The sequence below is a fragment of the Colias eurytheme genome, chromosome 27 (assembly GCF_061535395.1).
Source record: "Colias eurytheme isolate Ceu_HAF_F1 chromosome 27, ilColEury1 Martin Lab GWU primary, whole genome shotgun sequence".
Classification (NCBI taxonomy): domain Eukaryota; kingdom Metazoa; phylum Arthropoda; class Insecta; order Lepidoptera; family Pieridae; genus Colias; species Colias eurytheme.
In genome coordinates, this window is record NC_143006.1 from 5491002 (window position 1) to 5511190 (window position 20189).

General features: G+C 32.4%; 3 protein-coding genes across 4 annotated transcripts; all 3 read right to left on the minus strand.

The window, feature by feature from the left end:
* Positions 1–576: 576 nt before the first annotated feature.
* Fib (rRNA 2'-O-methyltransferase fibrillarin) lies at positions 577–7816 on the minus strand. Its single transcript, XM_090117259.1, has 8 exons — positions 7658–7816; positions 5453–5653; positions 4816–4903; positions 4121–4223; positions 3184–3354; positions 2526–2647; positions 1806–1929; positions 577–1164 (listed from the first exon to the last, which is right to left on the minus strand). Exons 1-8 carry the CDS (start codon positions 7668–7670, stop codon positions 1006–1008), a joined length of 981 nt encoding a protein of 326 aa, XP_089973385.1. The 5' UTR covers positions 7671–7816; the 3' UTR covers positions 577–1005.
* A 324-nt stretch (positions 7817–8140) lies between these two features.
* On the minus strand, positions 8141–10804 carry LOC149896917 (uncharacterized). Its single transcript, XM_090117149.1, has 3 exons — positions 9536–10804; positions 8652–8808; positions 8141–8402 (listed from the first exon to the last, which is right to left on the minus strand). Exons 1-3 carry the CDS (start codon positions 9734–9736, stop codon positions 8152–8154), a joined length of 609 nt encoding a protein of 202 aa, XP_089973275.1. The 5' UTR covers positions 9737–10804; the 3' UTR covers positions 8141–8151.
* A 156-nt stretch (positions 10805–10960) lies between these two features.
* On the minus strand, positions 10961–20010 carry LOC149896918 (WD repeat-containing protein 43). Of its 2 annotated transcripts, XM_090117148.1 has the most exons (12): positions 19801–20010; positions 19328–19636; positions 18189–18355; positions 17404–17655; positions 16650–16800; positions 15943–16113; positions 15099–15223; positions 14328–14456; positions 13336–13458; positions 12584–12699; positions 11493–11571; positions 10961–11398 (listed from the first exon to the last, which is right to left on the minus strand). In XM_090117148.1, the coding sequence occupies exons 1-12, from the start codon at positions 19972–19974 to the stop codon at positions 11338–11340; spliced, it is 1857 nt and encodes a 618-aa protein (XP_089973274.1). In that variant the 5' UTR covers positions 19975–20010; the 3' UTR covers positions 10961–11337. The 2 variants fall into 2 exon arrangements, with proteins under 2 accessions (XP_089973274.1, XP_089973273.1); XM_090117147.1 differs by lacking the exon at positions 10961–11398 and having other exon boundaries at positions 11446–11571.
* Positions 20011–20189: the final 179 nt, after the last annotated feature.

Here is a 20189-nt window from a genome sequence, read left to right on the forward strand (position 1 = left end):
TAGCTTGATAGTAATCACTTGCAAAAATGGGCGATGTATCCCGGACTATTAATGTTGTGTGATGTGGCGTGCCAATCGCCGATATGTTTTTATTTTTTTGTTGTGAATAAGGAAGCGCTTGACCACAATCTCGCCTGATGTATGTTTTTGGCCGAATGATGATGGTCAAAATGTTTTGAAATTACTAAATATGTTGATGAGTGGATATTGATATTCCGATGTCATGGCATCATTTCATTATATAAATTTAACTACATAAGGACTGCGTATGTTGTACATATGTGTTATTTCCATTATTCTTTATTACATGGTTTTTATCAATATTTTCGATTGCTATTAGAGAAATGCACTTTGAAGTTTTCTAACGACTCCTTTCTGTATACGTGGGCCATGAAATCAGTGTTGTTAATTAGTTTTAGTTGTGTGTGCAACGCTATTTTTTTACAAACTTTCTTCAGTAGTTTTTTAGTGTGTAATGTCGTCTAATTTTGTGTGCAATTTAAAATGTAGTTTTTAAGAAAGGTTCCTTCCTGGTAGGGTAACTTTTTCTCAGTGTGAATAAATAAAACGATAGAATCATTCTTATCATATATTCATCATCAGAACTTAACCTAACTTACACTAACATATCTAGGCACTTAACAACTTAAATTGGTCACATGTATCATACAGTCACCTGTACATGAAAAAATAGACTTTTGAATTCATTATACATATGTATTGTATTTTTGCATTAAAATATACAATGCGGACTTTTTAACAGAAATGCCAATCATTTTATAAAGATTGTGAAATTTTAAAGAATGGAAAAAGTCGAAGCCCGGCAAAGCAAAAGACGCAGGTTCGAATCCCGCCATCGATTTTTTTTTCCATTCTTACAAAATATTAGGAAGCATTTATATGCTATAAAACTCAATAGGTATCAAATTTTAAACGTTTTCAACAATCTGACGTACAAAAAAACGGAGGTAATAAGTCACAGAAAAATTAGAACTATATAAAATTTTATTTCGCAGCCCTAAATATGCCTACTACTACGGCATGGTCTCTCTCGTAAGGTTCCAAAGTTAGTTGTTCTTGTGGTTTTAGTTTTTCCGCTGCTAATCTTTTTACTTCCGCTGCAAATACTGCCTCAGGTTGTGCCGTTGAATCTATGCAAGATGCCTGAAAATAGTATTTTTGTGATTAATTTTAATAAAAAAAGGGATTTTTAATTTAAATTTGGATGGTAACTCAGTGAGAGAGTTCAATTTTCAACATGAAATATTTAGCACTTTTTTATCATCACGGTAAAGGTTGTTTTTGTGGGGATGTTTCTAATACAGTTAGTAATGAGTTTATTTATGTTATTGTTACATGTTTTAAAATCAAGTTTATACCAACAAATATAGCATTTTGGTATAAACATGCTTTACTGCATGTTAATTTTAAAAATATATTATTTTAATCAAATCAAAACTATAATCATATCATAATAAATAATTACTATTTCTAGCCTTACATTTCAATTAACAGTAATAAAAACAACAAAGTTCCATCCAATAGTATTTAAAGACTAGCTGCTCCGCGCGGTTTCACCCGCGTGGCTCCGCTCCTGTTGCTCGTAGCGTGATAATATATAGCCTATAACCTTCCTCGATAAATGGGCTATCTAACACCGAAATAATTTTTCAAATCGGACCAGTAGTTCCCGAGATTAGCACATTCAAACAAACAAACAAACAAACTCTTCAGCTTTATAATATTAGTATAGATATCACAAACATCCACCTAAGACATAAACAAAAAAACTTCAAAAACCTCACCTTAATAGAAATAACAAAATGTCCGCCATTCTTGAGAAAATGTTGAGCGTTCAAACTGACAATTCTTGCTTGATCTGGTTGAGCTACATCGGCAAATATTACATCAACCATACCGACTAACATTCTGAAAATAATTATTATATATTTATTATGTTTTTTCGTATTATTTTATGTTTTATTTAATTTTGTATTAACGTCAGAGAGAGAGTTCAAATTTGTTTCAACATGACAGATTTAGTTCATAGGATCTTCATCATTTTGAAATTATATCAATTATTTTAAAACTATTATTATGACATTTTTTTTAACAATTTCGTATATTTTAATGAATTATTGTGTACTACGATCAAATCTTTTTATATAAATTTTGATGAAAACGTCCGAACAATTTTTCTCAAGTAATAACTTGTTTTACTTTAAAATTATAGTTAAAAAGCTACTTACCTATTTGCTTATCTAAAGAAAATATGTTTTTTTTTTGCTTGTTTCACCCACACAATATTCATAATTATAAACTAATTATATTCATAAATAACTAGCGGTCCGCCCCGGCTTCGCCCGTGGTACATGTTTACGTTTTCTCTACATAAGAACCATCCTCGTACTTCAAGGAATATAAAAAAACAAAGAATTATCGAAATCGGTTCAGCCGTTCTCGAGTTATGCGCTTACCAACACATTTTGCGATTCATTTTTATATATAAGATTATATGTTCTTACCTATATTTAAGTGGATGTCTAGCATCTTCGATAATTGGAATAATATTAGTCCTCTTTTTAGCTACATTTATTAAATCTCTTCCCGATCTATGTGAAAACTCCACTGCATATACCAGTCCTTCCTGTAAAACAAATATTTTATTTATTTTTCATATTTAGAGAGTTTTGTTTGTCTGTATGTTTGTGTGTCACTCAGTATAGTGGGTAGTGATATGCATAGTCATCACGATTAGGTCGGACGCATGTTTTCATCATTTTAATTATTAAAGAGTAGATTTTGATTGAAATTAAGAGTGAAAATTATGTTCAATTTTAACTTTTTTCAGCATTTTTTATTACTTGTATGTCATTAAAATACAATAGTGTGGCTTTATAGAATATTTAATCATTTATAAAGAATGTCTAGTTAATAATATTGCCCTTGTTTTCCAGTTTAAAAATAAGTATAATCAACATATTCTATCTGTAAAATTATGCTATATTTTTTCAAAATATAAGATAAATGGGCTATCTGACACCGAAAGAATTTTTCAAATCGGACCAGTTGCCGAGATTAGCGCGTTCAAACAAACACACTCTTCAGCTTTATAATATTAAGTATAGATTAGAATGCTATCAATTCATATATTTCGTTATACATTAGTATAAATAAACTCACCGGTCCAACAATATCGGATACATGACTAACTGTAGTACCGCTAGCCGCACCCAAATACAAGACTCGCTTCCCCGGCATTATATGTATTCCGTCGACCCCCCCCATAATGGCCGCAGCCAACTTGGAACGGAACGGGTTCCACACTCTGTATTCCACCTTTTCACCATTCTCCTGGAACCGTGGAACGGTTTAGAATTTGGTGGAATTTTGAAAGTTTTGTTGGATTTTAGTGGGTATTGTCAGAAGTGGGTATGTGGATCTGGTCTTCATGAATAGGTCCAGATTAGAGGGACCACAATCATCATTTAGATATTCAAATTTTATTTAATTAAAAACTTGTTGTTTAAAGAACATTGTATTCCATTTGGTAGAACTATGTTTTGACAATTTAAACATGCTTCGTCTAATTATGTTTATCTAGCTTTCCGCCCGCGGCTTCACCCGCGTTTTCAGAGAAAAACCCGTTCCCGTAGGATTTCCCGGATAAGACCTATCCTATGTCCTTTCTCAGGTATCAAAATATATCTATACCAAATTTCATGCAAATTGGTTCAGTAGTTCAGGTGTGATTGAGTAACAGACAGACAGACAGAGTTACTTTCGCATTTATAATATTATAGTATGGATTTCTGATTAATGAAATGCCTAAATTCCTATATTTAAAATAGTTTTCTAAAAACTACTTTCTTTTGTTCTAAAAGATTTGAAAACAAAACTTGATCTTGAGTAAATTTTGATCTATTGATGAAATTAAAATAGTTTACATTGCATTACATTTATATGCATTTGCATTCATTTCATAATAATGTCACACAAAAAATCTACTTAGTACAATAATATAATACGAAAAAAGTATACATTTATCACAAAAAGAAACCTACAAACAAGTTAATCCTCTACGGACTTAACTTATGTAACTTAAACATAACTTACTAACCTCAACGGATATTCTCTTTTCGCCATACACTTCACTACCGGGCACCAAGTTTTTAGTAACAAGCGCATCTTCCTTACCACGAGCTACGAAAACACCCGCGTGTCTGTAAAAAATTTTTTTTTTATATTAAAAATACGATTTTTAATAAATTGTAGTTGTTTTAATGTGTTTTGTGATCAGTAAATAAAGTTGGCTTCAAGCGTTCGCTTTCAGAAGAACGAAAGTTATTTGGGTAGCATCATTTCAATATTTTAAAACTATTGTTACAAAAATTTTACCTATTGTTAATTCAGAAAAAAATTTTAATGTCAATCTAAAATAACAATTTAATGCTGCAAACTATCGCCATATTGTTTGGCCAAGACAAAATTTTGTAAATAGGTCCAGTTGTTCTTGAGATTGACATGTTCATAAAATGAAACAGTATGAAATTGATATTTTTAGTTTTATGGCATTCAAATGCTTTGTAAATATAACTTTATAAAAAATAGAAAAATGGCGGGTCACGAGTGGCTGAATTGGTCAGGCATCCGCCCCGGAATGGCGCGAAAGGATGCGGGTTCGAGTCCCGCCTCGTGATCGAATTTTTTCTATTCTTTATGAATTTATATGAAACAGTATTTTTATTCTTTCACATGCTTTCAACAGTTTTTGAGTCATATGACTGAATATATAAATTTAATGAAATAACATACCTATGGGGTTCGACAAAAACTTGCTTGCCACCCTTGAAGCCCCCGCGGGCACCACCACGACCCCCCCCTCGGCCACCACCCCCACGGCCTTAAAATGTTACATTTAATTACATTTTCTATATAAATGATAGTTTATTTATTATAATAAGTGATGTAGTCAGAAGTGGGTATGTGGTATCATAGTCTTCACGAATAGGTCGAGATTAGAGGGACCAGTTTATCATCATTTTAATGTAAAAACTAAATTGTGTGGTGCTTGACTAGAGATTATTACAATTTTGTACAATTCTATAATTAGAAATTGTCTAAAAAAAAAAAGAAAAAAATTGACTGTTAAGAGAACAAGTATTATTAAAGTTCATTTATATCAATAATTTATATATTAACTTTACTTTTACAATTTTACAAAAATATTAAATAATAAGATATCATTGAGATAGTAACTTAAACTGCGGCAATCCTTGAACAGTCTTAGAGCCATATATGTATAAAAATTTATTTAACCAATTGGCTTAGAAAGAAATAAGAAAAAATAATTTCTACTTTACAATTTTAAATTTAAATCCATTCAAAGCACCACACACTAATTTGCCATTATATTATGTATTTACAAAATTAATTTAAAATCACTACATACCACCCCCTCCTCGTCCACCAAACTTGCCCCCACCGCCCCCGCGCTTCTCGAACTTCCCCCCGCCGCCCCCGAACCCACCCCTCCCACCGCCGCCGAAACCCCCGCGACCCCCCCTCCCACCACCCCCTCCCCTCCCGCCTCCGCCCCCGCCGCCGCGACCGCCGCGGAAACCGCCTCTACCGCCGCCGGGGCTGTTGAATTCTGGAAAATAAACATTAAAAATTGAGTAAAACTTTATGCATATTGTTGAAATAAATTGGTAAACATTTGTTGAGCAACAGTTGGTAAACTTTGTTGAGATTTTTGTTACTTTTTAAGAAACAGGATATAAACTATAGTATGCATCAAATATAAGTACATTATAGTCTGTCCACTATAAGAATTGCTTTTTGACAGCTCGACGGGTGATACCAGAAGTAATGTTCAAAAGATTATCAATTGTGATACCATTTCAATTATAAATTCAAAATATTATCATTAATCGAATCAGGTACCTAAATAATAATTACAAAGTAAACGTACTAATTAGATATGCAATAATAAGACCACATATCTATGCATTTTATGTTAAAACTAAACTAATATTTTATTATTTATTGGTTTCCATCTTTCAATTTGGTGGTCTTTATGTTTAAATTATATAACACAACAGAAGAGTTTTTCTGTATCGGATATATTTTACAGAGTATTTCTATCGATTATTATAATCTATCGACCCATCATTGAATAAATCTGTGTAGACATCACTAAAGTGGGCGGGGCCGGTCCATGAAGTACAATAATTATTTGTATGACATTTTAACATAGACAATACAATCCTTCATAGGCGTGAAGCTGTCAAAAAGCAAATAATATAATGGACAGAGTATAGTCCCAACTTCCAGTTCAGTTGAAGACATACAAATCTCCTACATGATCATATTATCCATAATTATCAGCTCTTAAGCTTTTGTTGGAAATGAAATGAAGAATATATTTTAATTTTCCCTCAATGGTGGTAGCTGAACAGTTTCCTAACTGGTTTATATTTGCTATCGTTTGATCAATCTTTAATTACTAAGATCACATGTGAATCTCATATTGAGCTTGCTCACTCATTAAGTATTTTATCAAGATTGTATTTAAGTTAAAATAAATAAAGTATGTACATTAATTATAGAATTAAATCAAACTGATCAGTTTCAGTGTGTGTGAGAGCACCACACAGAGAAAATGTGTGATAATTTTGTTGTGGATACTATATTCTATTATTACCACGTGTAAGGCCATGCGCAGACGACAGACTATCCGTGACGCACTTTTTAGTCTGTGAAAATAGAACCTATGAAATTATATGCAGTAACGCACACGACGCGCAAAAAGTCCGGCGCACAAAAAATCCGTGTAATTCGGGCAGACCGCACCGCGCCGCTCCGCACAAAAGTGTGTGAAAAGAATTGAACGTTTGCTTCAACGCGCGCTAACGCAGACGGCGCACACTTTACACGATTTCCATAGCGTCTACGTCCCTACAGCTCTGCCGACAAAATGATCGAAGATGTGCGTCGTGTGCGTTGAGTCTGTGAAAAATCCGCGACCGACTTTTTGCGCGCCATGCAGACTTTTTGTGCGCCGCAGACTCGATCGCACAAAAAGTGTGCCGTCTGCGCAGGGCCTTATTGTTGTTAACATAACAATATTTATACATAACATAAAATCTTCATCAACAACTATAAATAGTGTAGAAATTGTGAAATTTAATAATTATTTACAATAAAAACTAGCATATTAAACCTAAACACAAATGTGTATGAGGTTATAATGCAAAATGCGTTGTAGATTATATCATGCCTCGACCCTCGTGGTTTTTTATAAACCACGCTCTACCATGGAATTGTAATTTAAACATTACCTAAAATCAATTATTAATTTTAAAAATTAATAATTTGTAAAACAATGCCAAATATAATTGGGCATTGTTTTACAAATAATTATTAGTTAGTTCTGTCACTATCGAGATTGAGGTTATGTTTGAAAAGACCATGTGGAAAGAAACTAACAAAAAGGGCATATATTTCGCTTATAAAATGAAAGACCTACTGAAGAGCCTTTAAGTTAAAATATTTTGAATTAAATATAGAAAAAAACTTTAGTAAAATTTTAAAATTAAGCACGAGATGTCACACGCGGTGAAGCCGAATACAAAAATTAAATATAATTTCTTACCTGGTTTACCCATTTTTCTTTTGAATATCTGCTTTATTCAATTAACGTTTATTTCAAACACTATCTATTAAAATCAAATAAAAAACCAATTTTAACAAAAATAGGGCGCAGCTCAAACGGCCCGCGCCGTGTTGCCGCCGCCGGAAATGAAGCCATTTTGTAATCGTCAATCCTCCACACTGCCGTTGTCAGATATCGGGGTGACCATGTAAACGTAAATATTTGCTAAATATGGATACAAGTCTTTTTGCGCATAAACACTGTAAGCTAAAAAATAAATTAGAATAAAAATAATATGTAAATCATTTTTTACGAGATTTACTTTTATATACTGAACCTCTAAAGGGATAAATTCATGTACAGTATAGTCTTATCGACTTCTTTTCAATCTATGTATTGAATCTTAATAGAATTAAAATGTTTGTTTTGTGTATTTGTTTTAAACGAATGAGGTTTTAAATAAGAGACACATGCATTGATCTACAATTTTTTTTCTAGTTATCACCATGTAAAACATCATCAATTGGCACAGTTATTCTAAATTCACTAAACTTAACATTCAGATCCGATCGCTGAGGAGTACAGCACATAAACCCTACAAAACATAAATCTTCTTCTTTTTTTATAAAAGGACACAATCTTAGAAGCGCCCACTTCACTTTATCGATAGAATATTTAATGCAAACTATATTTCCAACACTACTCAATTTCAGCCAAAATTTCTTAGGATTGCCATTAAAAATACCTGAAATACAATAAGATTATTTTTTAAAATTTGTTTAGTACACAGAATAATAAAATTTTAGAGCATAAGTTTATGCATATCTATCATAATATGAAAAAAATTGAATAGCCCGCGTCTTCAATATGCTTTTATCTCAGAGCCTTTTATCAAAATTCATTCAGCCAATCTTTAATTACTGACTATGAAACATCTATCAAACTTTCCCATTTTATAATTTTGATACGATTAAAAATTAATACATAGAATTACCGGTAGCCCAGTCAGATACACCATTAGTTAGCACACTGCTAATCATTGCTTGCCCATCAGTGTATTCTATTCCTGTTTTAATCCACTGCTTTTCATTGATGTACAACATAAGACCAGCTTGGTCGTATAGTGATGCAAAATCTGCTTCTATGCAAGCCTGGATAAGAATTTTTTTAATAATAACTGGACTAAATATATATTTATCTAAGTAGGTATATAGGTAGTTACTTACATAAATTATAGCAACACGTTTTTTGAAAAAAATCAGCAAAAAATAATCTTCAACTACTTATAGATAAACTATAGAAGACGATTTGCTTTTCGCTCTTTGATTCAATTTGAATATTTGAAAATAATTACTATTTTAAATTTTCTGTTTTATTTCATGACATGTGATCATCAAGTGGAGCGCACTTCGTGAAAGCGTTCTAGATATCGAATCTAGATTCTAGATTCTAGAATATATAATTTAATAAACCTAGACCACAGAACTATATCGACAGTTCTGTGACCTAGACAGTAGACTGCATTATGATAGTATACTACAAAAATATGTTAGGTAGCATGATTTGCAACTTAGTCTTTAAATTAAAGTATTCTTCAGCAATACCTATAACAAAAATACGTATGTACTTATATTAATTTGACCAATTAACTCAATGAAATCATGGGTCGACTATGGTTTTTTTTTGTCGCAACCAGTTTTACAGAAAGTCACGCTGTAGTGGACACAGGTTTAATTTCTTTTTTGTTTTAACGGGTTATACAGTTATACACTATATTTTATAAGTATTTGTGCATTTATTTAATTAAACTGGTTTAAAATAATGCCTAGGTTTCTATTAAATTAACAAATGCAAGTAAATAAATGTATTTTAACTCACCTCAAAAGTGAAATCGTCTTTAATATCAATCCCAAATAAATGGCCGGTATTAAAATGGAAATTGTACCAAGTGCCTTGCCAAAAATCAGTTTTATCATCCGTAGTTACTTTAAGAACACTATCACATAAATTCCAATTTGTTGGCTCGTTTAGCCAACGAAAATGGTCTAGTGTTATTGATTTGTAATCTTTCGATTCCATTTTAAAATGTAAACAAGAGTAATCCGTGCCTTACTGTCAATAGTAATGATTTTGTAGATGTTTTACAGATGTATACTGAAGTGTGTTTATGTAAGCATAACTATAATATTATTTTGGTATCAGATAAGTTCGAAAGATGATATGCACTGGAGATAACGTGGATTTCTATGAAGTTATCAAATTGACATTTTGTAATCACCTGCTAGGTTTCTTGTGTAGAAAAATAGGTCACGAATTGTGGTTCTCGCTTAGGCTATAAAGGAGCCTAATATATTTCGACATATTCACGATATATTATATTACTTACTCCACACTTACTCTGTGGTCTAGGTTATAGGATTAGATTACCTATAGATAGGTATAGGAAGGGTATAGGTACCCTAACCTAGGTAAATGATAACACTAAAACTGGGAAAAATTGGTACCTATTATGTATAGGTAATTTAGACTTTATATGAATCTATCTTATAAATAAATAATAATTGATAATCCACGAATAAATTAACGTGGTTGATAGAAATATATTTTTTGAAATTAGCCAATTAGGTATCTTTAGGTATATTTGAAAATCTAGAATCTATATAACTAGTTACCTCATAAAAATTATTAATTAAGTAATTAAATGTGAGAATTTTTATAATTTCCTTAAAATTTAGGATCACAAAAATTATTATTTTTTGGATGTTGAAATGAAATTTAGGTATAAATGAAACTATTTAGGAATTACATTTCATAATTAGTAATTACCAAGGCATTATAGATATTTCATAATCATAGCATTTTGCCCGCGCTCGTGCATTTCAATTTTAAATATTTTATCGTTTGACTAGTCACAAGATTTAATTTAAAAAATTCACTTTGCATCAATTTTTTTTTATTCAGCCATGGCTGTCCCACTGCTGGGCAAAGGCCTCTCTTGCATAATTACGTACACTAAATGTTTGTTGGACTCTTTGTAATGCAATTTTAATTCTTTAAATAGTAGAGAAGTACTGTTATTTTTGAGGTTTCTAATGTGATGTCGTAAATAATTACATTTTTGCCGCTTACATTGCAAACGCAGGCTGAACCCTACGAGTTTTATCAAAATAATGTAGTATTGTACACATTGAAGAGGTCTACAGAAAAGTCCGCGATGGTATATACTCTTATAGATAACACACAATAATTTTTTTTTGTCATTTACTTTTTACGACAAATAATGGCTAATTTTCGAAGCGTTTTTAACCAATACAGCATTAATCCTTAACCAATTAAATACCTTGAATACATTGTTCATTTAATATAGATCTATACGGCCCTTTACGCCGTATGATTTAAGTGAATATTTAATGTAATATCTTCGAGATATTACAGATTTAAAAATTGCGGGACGTAGCGTTTGCGGCGGTACCGGCCGCCATTGCACCCGTGCGAAGCCGGGTCGGGTCGCTAGTTACAAATAAAACAAACAAATAAAATATATATTTTATTATCATTCGTCCGACTGATCACTGGCTGACTCATCACCATCCTCCCATTCCGCTTCATCACCACTCGATTCGTTGTAATTTTTTATCAGAATTAAAATAAAACAAACAAATAAAATATATATTTTATTATCATTCGTCCGACTGATCACTGGCTGACTCATCACCATCCTCCCATTCCGCTTCATCACCACTTGATTTGTTGTAATTTTTTATCAGAATTAAAATAAAACAAACAAATAAAATATATATTTTATTATCATTCGTCCGACTGATCACTGGCTGACTCATCACCATCCTCCCATTCTGCTTCATCACTCGACTGTGACAGTTGGTCTACTTCCATCTCTTCATCGGAGGAACCATCTAGAAAATTAATAAGTTTTGTTCATTATTTATTACTTACTCTTAATTTTTTTATTGAAGTGAAAACTTCTTCAGCGGCGTTGAGCACTTTTTCTGTAATGGGTATAAAACCTTAAACTCGCGTCAGGACACGTGACCTGATCGAAAAAGCGTAAGACGGATACCATTCCAAAATATCAAACATGCTCAACGTTAATAATCAAGTTTTCACTTCTGCCGGCACTCCCCCAGTGCAACCCGGCTTTTTTACTGTAAATTTTTACTCCTTGGATATTAATATTGAACTCATGTGGGAAAACGCAATATAAAATTTACTTTTATTGTTTATTCTTAGTAATATTATAGTTGTAACATTTTAAAATTGTTATAGAAATACATATTTATTTTGAATATATAAAAAAGAGCGTGTGTGCCGAGCACACGTGTCGGAAGTGAAACTTCTTTGGCAAGATTCAAAGATACCACAATCGTCGCCTTACTCCATGACGTGACCTTGAAATTTTACTCTCAACGCGCCGAAAGAAGTTTCACTTCAACTTTAATATAAAAAAAATGTGTGCGTGTACTAGTGTACACACGTAAGAAGTGAAACTTCTTTATGACCTTATTTTTCAAAAAATAATTTACTATATGCAACTTTACAGAAGTACGTCGAATCAAGCGTGGTAGGGATAAAAACAAGATGGCGCGTAACGGAAAAATGTCACGCGTAACGAAAAAATGTTACACTAAATTTTTTTCCAACCCCCATAAAGAAGTTTCACTTAAATAATCAATAATTAAAGTTCTTTGGCATATTATGATATATTATGTAGTTAGATATAAGTTATATATTGTGTAATATTGACATGATTTAAAAGAGCAACTATGGAGTTTCTTGCCGATTCTTCTCCATAGATACTGCTTTCTGAATTGGTGGTAAATGTTAAAAATACTAATGACGATTCCAAAGTGCTACTAAATAGTAGTCTAATTGAATAAATGAATGTTTGAGTTCGAGTTTAATACACACCTTTATAGTTTAGCACTGCTTCTTGTTCCGTTGGTTCGTTTGAGTTAGATTTGCGTTGCGCTATCGTTAACTCCAATCTGCCTTTTAGATTTAATAACTGGCACAGATTTGATCGTCTGGAAAATATAAGTATTTTTATAAAATGTTGTTTTGCATTTAGGGACTAAGGAAATCTCTACGAATGTTATAAAGGCAAAACTCTGCCTGTGTTTCATCTAAAACTCTGAAACGATTTTTATGCATAGAAATAGATAAGGAATTTTTGGCTAATTTCCTAGATTTATAATTAATTAATTAAGGCTAACTTTTTTAATTTAACCTCCAAGATTAAAAGCCAAAATTTGTAATTTTTTTTCCAAGCTGACTATGTTCGCTTTTTGTATAGACATATTTTTTTTTCTCTTGATTTATATAACGACAATTAATAATATATTGTATTTTGAGTTAAGTATATAAAGAGGGGCTATGGGAGGGAGGGCTCTTGCTACGATTTACACAAATTTAAGTTCTCCAACCTCCGATTTATATACATACTAGCTTACCGCCCGCGGCTTCGCCCGCTTTGTCTAAAACCTAATAAATTATATACTAAAACCTTCCTCTTGAATCACTCTATCTATTAAAAAAAACCGCATCAAAATCCGTTGCGTAGTTTTAAAGATTTAAGCATACAAAGGGACATAGGGACAGAGAAAGCGACTTTGTTTTATACTATGTAGTGATTACATATTCGTCTGTATGTTCGTACTCACCTATGTGTAAATATAGCCAATAGCTGTGTAACTTGGTCCGCAGCTTTTGCATTCATAGATGCTAATAATAATGCTGAATGTGACTTTAATAACGCAGATACCCATGTACAAACTGCTGAACATCTAGAAATTAAGAAAGAAGAATTATAATTAGTTAAAAAAAAGACGGGTTGCACTGGGGGAGTGCCGGCAGAAGTGAAAACTTGATTATTAACGGTGAGCATGTTTGATATTTTGGAATGGTATCCGTCTTACGCATGGAATATAAGGGCTAAAAAAAATCCTTCTTATGCTTTTTCGATCAGGTCACGTGTCCTGACGCGAGTTTAAGATTTTATACCCAACGCCGCTAAAGAAGTTTTCACTTCAAAAAGAACTAAAAAGAATTATCAGGAAATAAACCTGACAAGACGACTGACGACAAGAATATATCGTGTATAAATGTCGGCCTTATGTATCAAAGCCATCTCTATCGGGCAACCTTCAAGTAAATGGCAAAAAATATACCAATACGTTCAGAAAGTCAATTTCTGAATGATTCACGATAATAAAAGAATTAGCAGGTGAAATTAAACATTATAATATAGTATTTAGTTGCCTTTTCTACAACACAAAATAATTAAGTTCCTGAATGAATGTTTGTTTTTGACGTGACAACGTCTTATAATCCGATAGAGCCGGCTGCACGCACGAAAAAACATGACTCATGCGGCGTTACCTCGCTCTGAGGCGTTCCATGTAAGGCTTGAAGTGCGAGCGAGAGCGCGGAACGAGCGACAAAGAAGCACAATCGGCCTTAAGACGTTGTCACGTTCAACTATCGTCAGTAAACTGACTTTACAGAACACAATTTTTTTTAAATTATTTTGCGTCTTGAAATACTACAGTTAAATAAAACAAAATTTAAAAAATACAGCTAACCTACTTTCAACATACTTAATAATTCTTATTCATAACTTCAGTTGAAAATAAAACACATTTCAAATACTCACTGGCTAGTCTTCTTAGTGGCCATATCGACTAATTTCTCTAATAAAACTGGCACATATTCAGCGGGAAGCGAACTGACTGTCCTCGAGGCTACTGCTATATCGTCCTTCTGTAGTACCGTTAGTATTAACCTGAAAATTATATTAGTATTAATAAACTGATAATCAAAAAGTCTTATTAAATAAATAATTTTTCGATTTTGTGGTTGACATTGATATCTTTTAAGGGTAGAAACCAAGTAAAAACTAATGCATATTAACTACGGATGTTTATATTGAAATTAATAAATTATTATTAATACGACTGTATTATTATAAGATGCTGTAAGTAATTTTTAACAAGAAATTCTGTTCTAGGGACAGATTTGAGACAAATATATATTCACATAAATATGCATTTTTATGAAATGTATTAATTAAAATATACATATGTCTACACATTTATTTATTTGAATATACAACTAACATATTAAATGTCATTTAACTTATTAAAAAGGGATCACGGATAGCCAAGAAGCCGATTTTGCAAAAAGACGCGGGTTTGAATCCCGTTTCGTGATTAATATTTTCAATTCTTTAAATATTTCTCATTCATAACGCATTTGAATGCTATAAAACAAAATATTAAAATAAATGTGGTGGTAAATGTTAAAAATATGTACCTATGACGTTTCAAAAGTGCTTCTAGAAGAAGTCTAATTGAATAAATAAATGTTTGAGTTTGAGTTTGAATAATAAATACATATTTTTTTAAATTTAAAAATATTAACTCACCCTTTATCATCCGAATGCAAGGCCTGTATCAACAACTTGTTTAGATTGTGACTGACCGGCGCTTTACTTCTGCTATTTAAGTCCAAGGCTAAGTTCTGTAACCTGGCTTCCATTGTTACTTCTACCTGTAGGAAAATTCATTAAAATTTAAGAAAATTGTGGAAATATAAGTGAACCATTGAAATGTAAGACGCCTTACATTGAATAAATAAATATTTCGGGACAATTTTCACACACTGCACGATCTGATCCCATACTAAGCTTTCGCTTGTGTTATGGAAACCAGATGGCTGATAAACATACATATATAATTTTAAATAAATATTTATATAGATAATTAACACCCAGACACAGAGCAAACATCTATGTTCATCACACAAATATTTGCCCCGGGTGGGAATTGAACCCACGACAAGTGGCTTGGAAGGCAGGGCCACTACCAACCAAGCCAACCGGCCAGTCGCAAACATTGAAAAGTTAAATTTCAACAAATAGGGTAAATATAATTTTAAAGCATGCGTGTACCATGTATGAGTGTGTGTATTGCATGTGTGCATACGTCTGTGTGTGTAATGCATACGTGTACATAGTATGTGAATTTCATGCGTTTGACAACGACGACATAAACGACGTATGTGCAGGTGTGTATTGCATGCATGCATACATGTGTGTGTACAGTGTGTATTGCATGCATGCATACAACAGGCTCGGTTACATGTTTTACACACACATGTATGCATGCATGCAATACACACACATGTTTGTGTCTGCATTTATATAATATGTATCTGTATATGTATCTGCGAATATGTGATTAGTTTAACAAGTTATAACTATAACTTACAGAAGCGCCAGCCTCCGGCCGTTTTCTACTAACACCTCCCAGAGGTTCAACATATTTAACGTCTGAACTTTTGGCTGATCTTTCTTTGATGGCTTCATTACTTTTTGATTGCTTTTTCGCTTCCGCCTCCCCTCGTATTAAAACTTGCGTTTTTGATGAAGGGTCTGGTGTCTGCAAAAAATAAAATGTACTTGTAATTTAAGGGAATTTAAAATCGTAATCTTAATGCTAATTTTAAAAAGCCCCAAAATTTTAATGAATCCAATTTTCTATGTAGTCATTTACTTGTTAGTTGTTACAGTGTTATTTCAACTATATATGAAACTATCTGCTCCGCGCGGTTTCACCCCCGTGGCTCCTCTCCTGTTGGTCGTGGCGTGATGATATCCTATAACCTTCCTCGATATATGAGCTATCTACACCGAAAGAATTTTTCAAATCGGACCAGTAGTTCCCGAGATTAGCGTGTTCAAACAAACAAACAAACTCTTCAGCTTTATAATATTAGTATAGAATTTCTTTATAATATAAACATTTTGATTATATACATAAAATCATCAAGCCGCTATCTATATACAAATATAATTTGCTATCAAACTTACTATTTTAAGTAATTTCTGAAATTTCGTGCGTGTTATAGATAATACACAATAAAAAAGGGTAACTTATAGTAAAAAAAAACTAAACAACTATACAATAATACATACCACTCTCTCAAACATCATCGCAGGTCCATTCATATAGCCCAAGAGCACATCACCATTATTCGGCAGTCGACAACAGGCAAGTGGTAGAGGATGTGCATCAGACGTACTTATTTGTATCGTGACGGATGGTTTGATTGGTTTTATTGCCGTTCTGGAATATGTAAAGTTATTAGATTATGAAGATATGTTAAGTATGAGAATATTGTAGTTAAATATGAGAAGAAAAAATCATTAAGAAAAAATATATTACATGATTTAGGGCCGATTTTTCAATGCTTGGTTAAAACTTATCCGTCCAATAAAGTATGACATGATAATATTAAAATGTCACGTAAACTGTCAAATACGGTCAATTATTCACGTTTTTAAAATGTTAGTTTTATACATTATTCGACAAATAATTTTTAACCAAGGATTGAAAAATCAGCCCTAAATTTAGCAGTATTTTTTTACTTCTAAATGTCTAAGCATGAAATAATTCAATTTAAAAATGGTCAAAAAAGCATGAGTTACAATATACATTGCTCATAAATTTCATTGCTTGTAATTTTTGGTATTTAACTAAACTAAAACTTTGAGTTAGTATAATAAATCACTAAGATTGTTTAACTTTAATTAAATACATGAATGTATTTAAAAAATCATAAAAATATGCCTAGAAAATAAAGTTCTGAGTCTGTACACTGTATGCTTTATAACTTTTAAAAAATTATGGTATGCAATAAATCAATTACTACAAGCATTTAATACATACCCATTCAACATATGTCCATAATAATGTACAACACCGCTCCTAGTAGCAGCCACGATCGCCAATTTCTTCCCATCCCCCTCGCTACTCATATTAATGTCCACAAACTTAGGCGCGTCTTCGAGCACGAAATTATAAGTTGGCAACGGTATTGTACTCGGCATTTTGCATATTTTCTTCTTGGGTGTGTCTGTGTCTCCGTTTTGTTGTTCGTTCTTTATCGTTATATCCCAGAAGCCTAGGATTCTCTCGTCTCTGTGGAGGGAAAATATTTTGTTATTTACCGTTTAAGTTTCCTGTTTTACTATGGCTGCCACTTTCAGTTAGTAAAATATATGTGCATTTTTCATTTTTCCAGTTTTTATTATGCTTTAACAAGTTATTCAAATCATCTCATCTTCACCAATGTGTTGTTAAGCAAAATAACTAAAACACAATGTGTTTTTAAACAGACATAGTGGAGTTAAATACCTATATCTATACTGTTATTATAAAGCTGAAGAGTTTGTTTGTTTGAACGCGCTAATCTCAGAAACTACTGGTTCGATTTGAAAAATTCTTACAGTGTTAGATAGCCCATTTATCGAGAAAGGCTAGAGGCTATATATCATCACGCTAAGACGAACAGGACCGGAGCGCGTAAAACCGCGAGGCACAGCTAGTTAGAAATAAAATTGTCTAATAATAGAATCAAGTCAAGAGCCATAGCAGATAAGGCAGCTCATTGCTTTTTTGTTTTTACATGATTTATAAATTGTTCCTTAACAAACATCATATTTTAAACTTACTGTGATCCCTCCAACAGCCATGTAGAACTACCCAACGTCGCAATACGTAATATATTCTTATCCGAGGTCATTGAACCAAGCGTTGTTAGTATGGAACACTTGTTTTTCTCAAACTTCCATAATTTCATTTTAACTGACGCTACCACCATGTAATTCACTTCTGATCCCTGTAAACAAGCATTTTAGAATATTTAAGTGTTTAACTATATTGGTCGCCTTGGGACATTCTTATAGTTAATAGTAATATCAAATTAGGTATAATATTTTGTGTGTTCATAATAAGTTATCTATCTATATGAAGACTATACATTCAATTTTTAAGTCTTAAATTCTATTTAAAATAAATAATTCATATTTGACTACAAATCTTCAACAATCACTGTTTAATTTAATAAAAAATGGTTCAGATGTTGCTGTAGAGACTGATATAAAGATAAACAAACATTATCTTCAAATATCCTATGACATTTCATATTTTCAGTATAAAAAACAAGTACAACGCAATACTATGTTTGCAAGACTAATACACCAACAAAAATCGATTTTAATATCAATATAAGTTAGAACATAATTAAACACTTGTTATCCCTCTTTACCTACCTAAAAGAAAAATCTAGAATTACAATACAATACAATACAATACAAAATTCTTTATTTAACTCATGGACGTATAAAAAAAGACGGACGCCGTATTACGAACAAACAACGTGAAGCCACCATAGTAAGCTAGCGATCGTGTAAAGACAATAAACACGCACACACTCTCACCATAGTAAGCTAGTCGGCCGCCATTACGTCGTGAACTACCGACTGATTAACTGCGTCACTGTTTCACAAAAAATATTTAAAATGCCGTCTTGCGTGGTTAAATGGTGTCGCAACAGTACAATTTTAAATAACAAAACACAAGGGATTACATTCCACAGGGAAGCAAGTTATTTCTTTTATGTTTTAATGACAAAATTATTACGGCAAAATTTATAGAAAAAAATACAGCCGCCATTGTCATCAGGACAGCTGTTGCCATGGCAACATGGCACACACACATGGATGTTTCGCCGCCATAACTAGGCTTCACTCAATGTTTAGGCGATATACCGTCCGTCTTTTTTTATACGTCCATGATTTAACTGAATTACCTGATTATGTGGCACTATTTTGATAACAGATGGCTTTTTTGAAACTTTCTTAGCATCCACAGATAATAAATTATATGTATGTTTAGCAGACGACGTTCTAATGTCCCATTCGGTAACAACTTGATCAACAGAGATGCTGAATAAGCCATGATTTCTATGCCAGTCTAAGGATTCGATTTTCTTTGTCCCTTTTTCAATAACAGTTTCAACTTTTGCTTGCGCCACTGAGTATAGGAGTATCTTTCCGTGTGTGGTACCCAATGCTATGCATTGTGAAGCTTGTTTGTTGTTTGACTTCTTTTGAGGACCCTGTAAGGTTATGTTATTATTTTGAGATTTGGATGATAAAAAGTAACTTAAACAACAGTATTATTAATATGAAAGAATATACAATCAAAGGTTAATTATTCTTGAATGTTATTGACAGTTATATAAATAAATTTTAACGTTAAAAACCACGTGTTGTTACTTACCGAATTTAAACTTATGTCTACCCATTGTAAACATGTCGGTGGAGCTGATAAATGGAATTCAGGAGTATACTCCTGTTTCAGGACATTTGTTTCTGTGTCCCATATTTTTAATCTACCGTCATTACTTATTAAAGAATAATATTTTCCATCTCCAGAAAACGCGGCCTCAACCATGTTTCCGAACTTTTGACGTTTATGCCTTCAATTGTCTGACGTCTGACGTTGATCATAGCGATTTATTGCCATGTACATGATGTCAACGTTCCATTATCTCAAAAAATGTCGATCACACATCACACACACACTCTTGTGCCACCATCAAAATTTATCATCTGTAACGAATCAAGAAAAAAATCTAAGTGGTGGCATAATTCTTTCACATAATATGT

Excerpts from the sequence above, each read along its gene's own strand:
- Fib (XM_090117259.1), bottom strand. Across the intron at positions 3,355-4,120 it reads AAAAGAGAATATCCGTTGAG|GAGAATGGTGAAAAGGTGGA; the intron begins GTTAGTAAGTTA and ends CCACGGTTCCAG. Across the intron at positions 2,648-3,183 it reads TATCCGATATTGTTGGACCG|GAAGGACTGGTATATGCAGT; the intron begins GTGAGTTTATTT and ends TTTGTTTTACAG.
- LOC149896917 (XM_090117149.1), bottom strand. The coding sequence starts at position 9,736 with ATGGAATCGAAAGATTACAAATCAATAACACTAGACCATTTTCGTTGG. Across the intron at positions 8,809-9,535 it reads AAGACGATTTCACTTTTGAG|GCTTGCATAGAAGCAGATTT; the intron begins GTGAGTTAAAAT and ends ATTCTTATCCAG. Across the intron at positions 8,403-8,651 it reads TGTATCTGACTGGGCTACCG|GTATTTTTAATGGCAATCCT; the intron begins GTAATTCTATGT and ends ATTGTATTTCAG.
- LOC149896918 (XM_090117148.1), bottom strand. The coding sequence starts at position 19,974 with ATGGTTGAGGCCGCGTTTTCTGGAGATGGAAAATATTATTCTTTAATA. Across the intron at positions 14,457-15,098 it reads TTGCATTCGGATGATAAAGG|GTTAATACTAACGGTACTAC; the intron begins GTGAGTTAATAT and ends TATAATTTTCAG. Across the intron at positions 11,572-12,583 it reads AGCAGTGCTAAACTATAAAG|ATGGTTCCTCCGATGAAGAG; the intron begins GTGTGTATTAAA and ends TTAATTTTCTAG.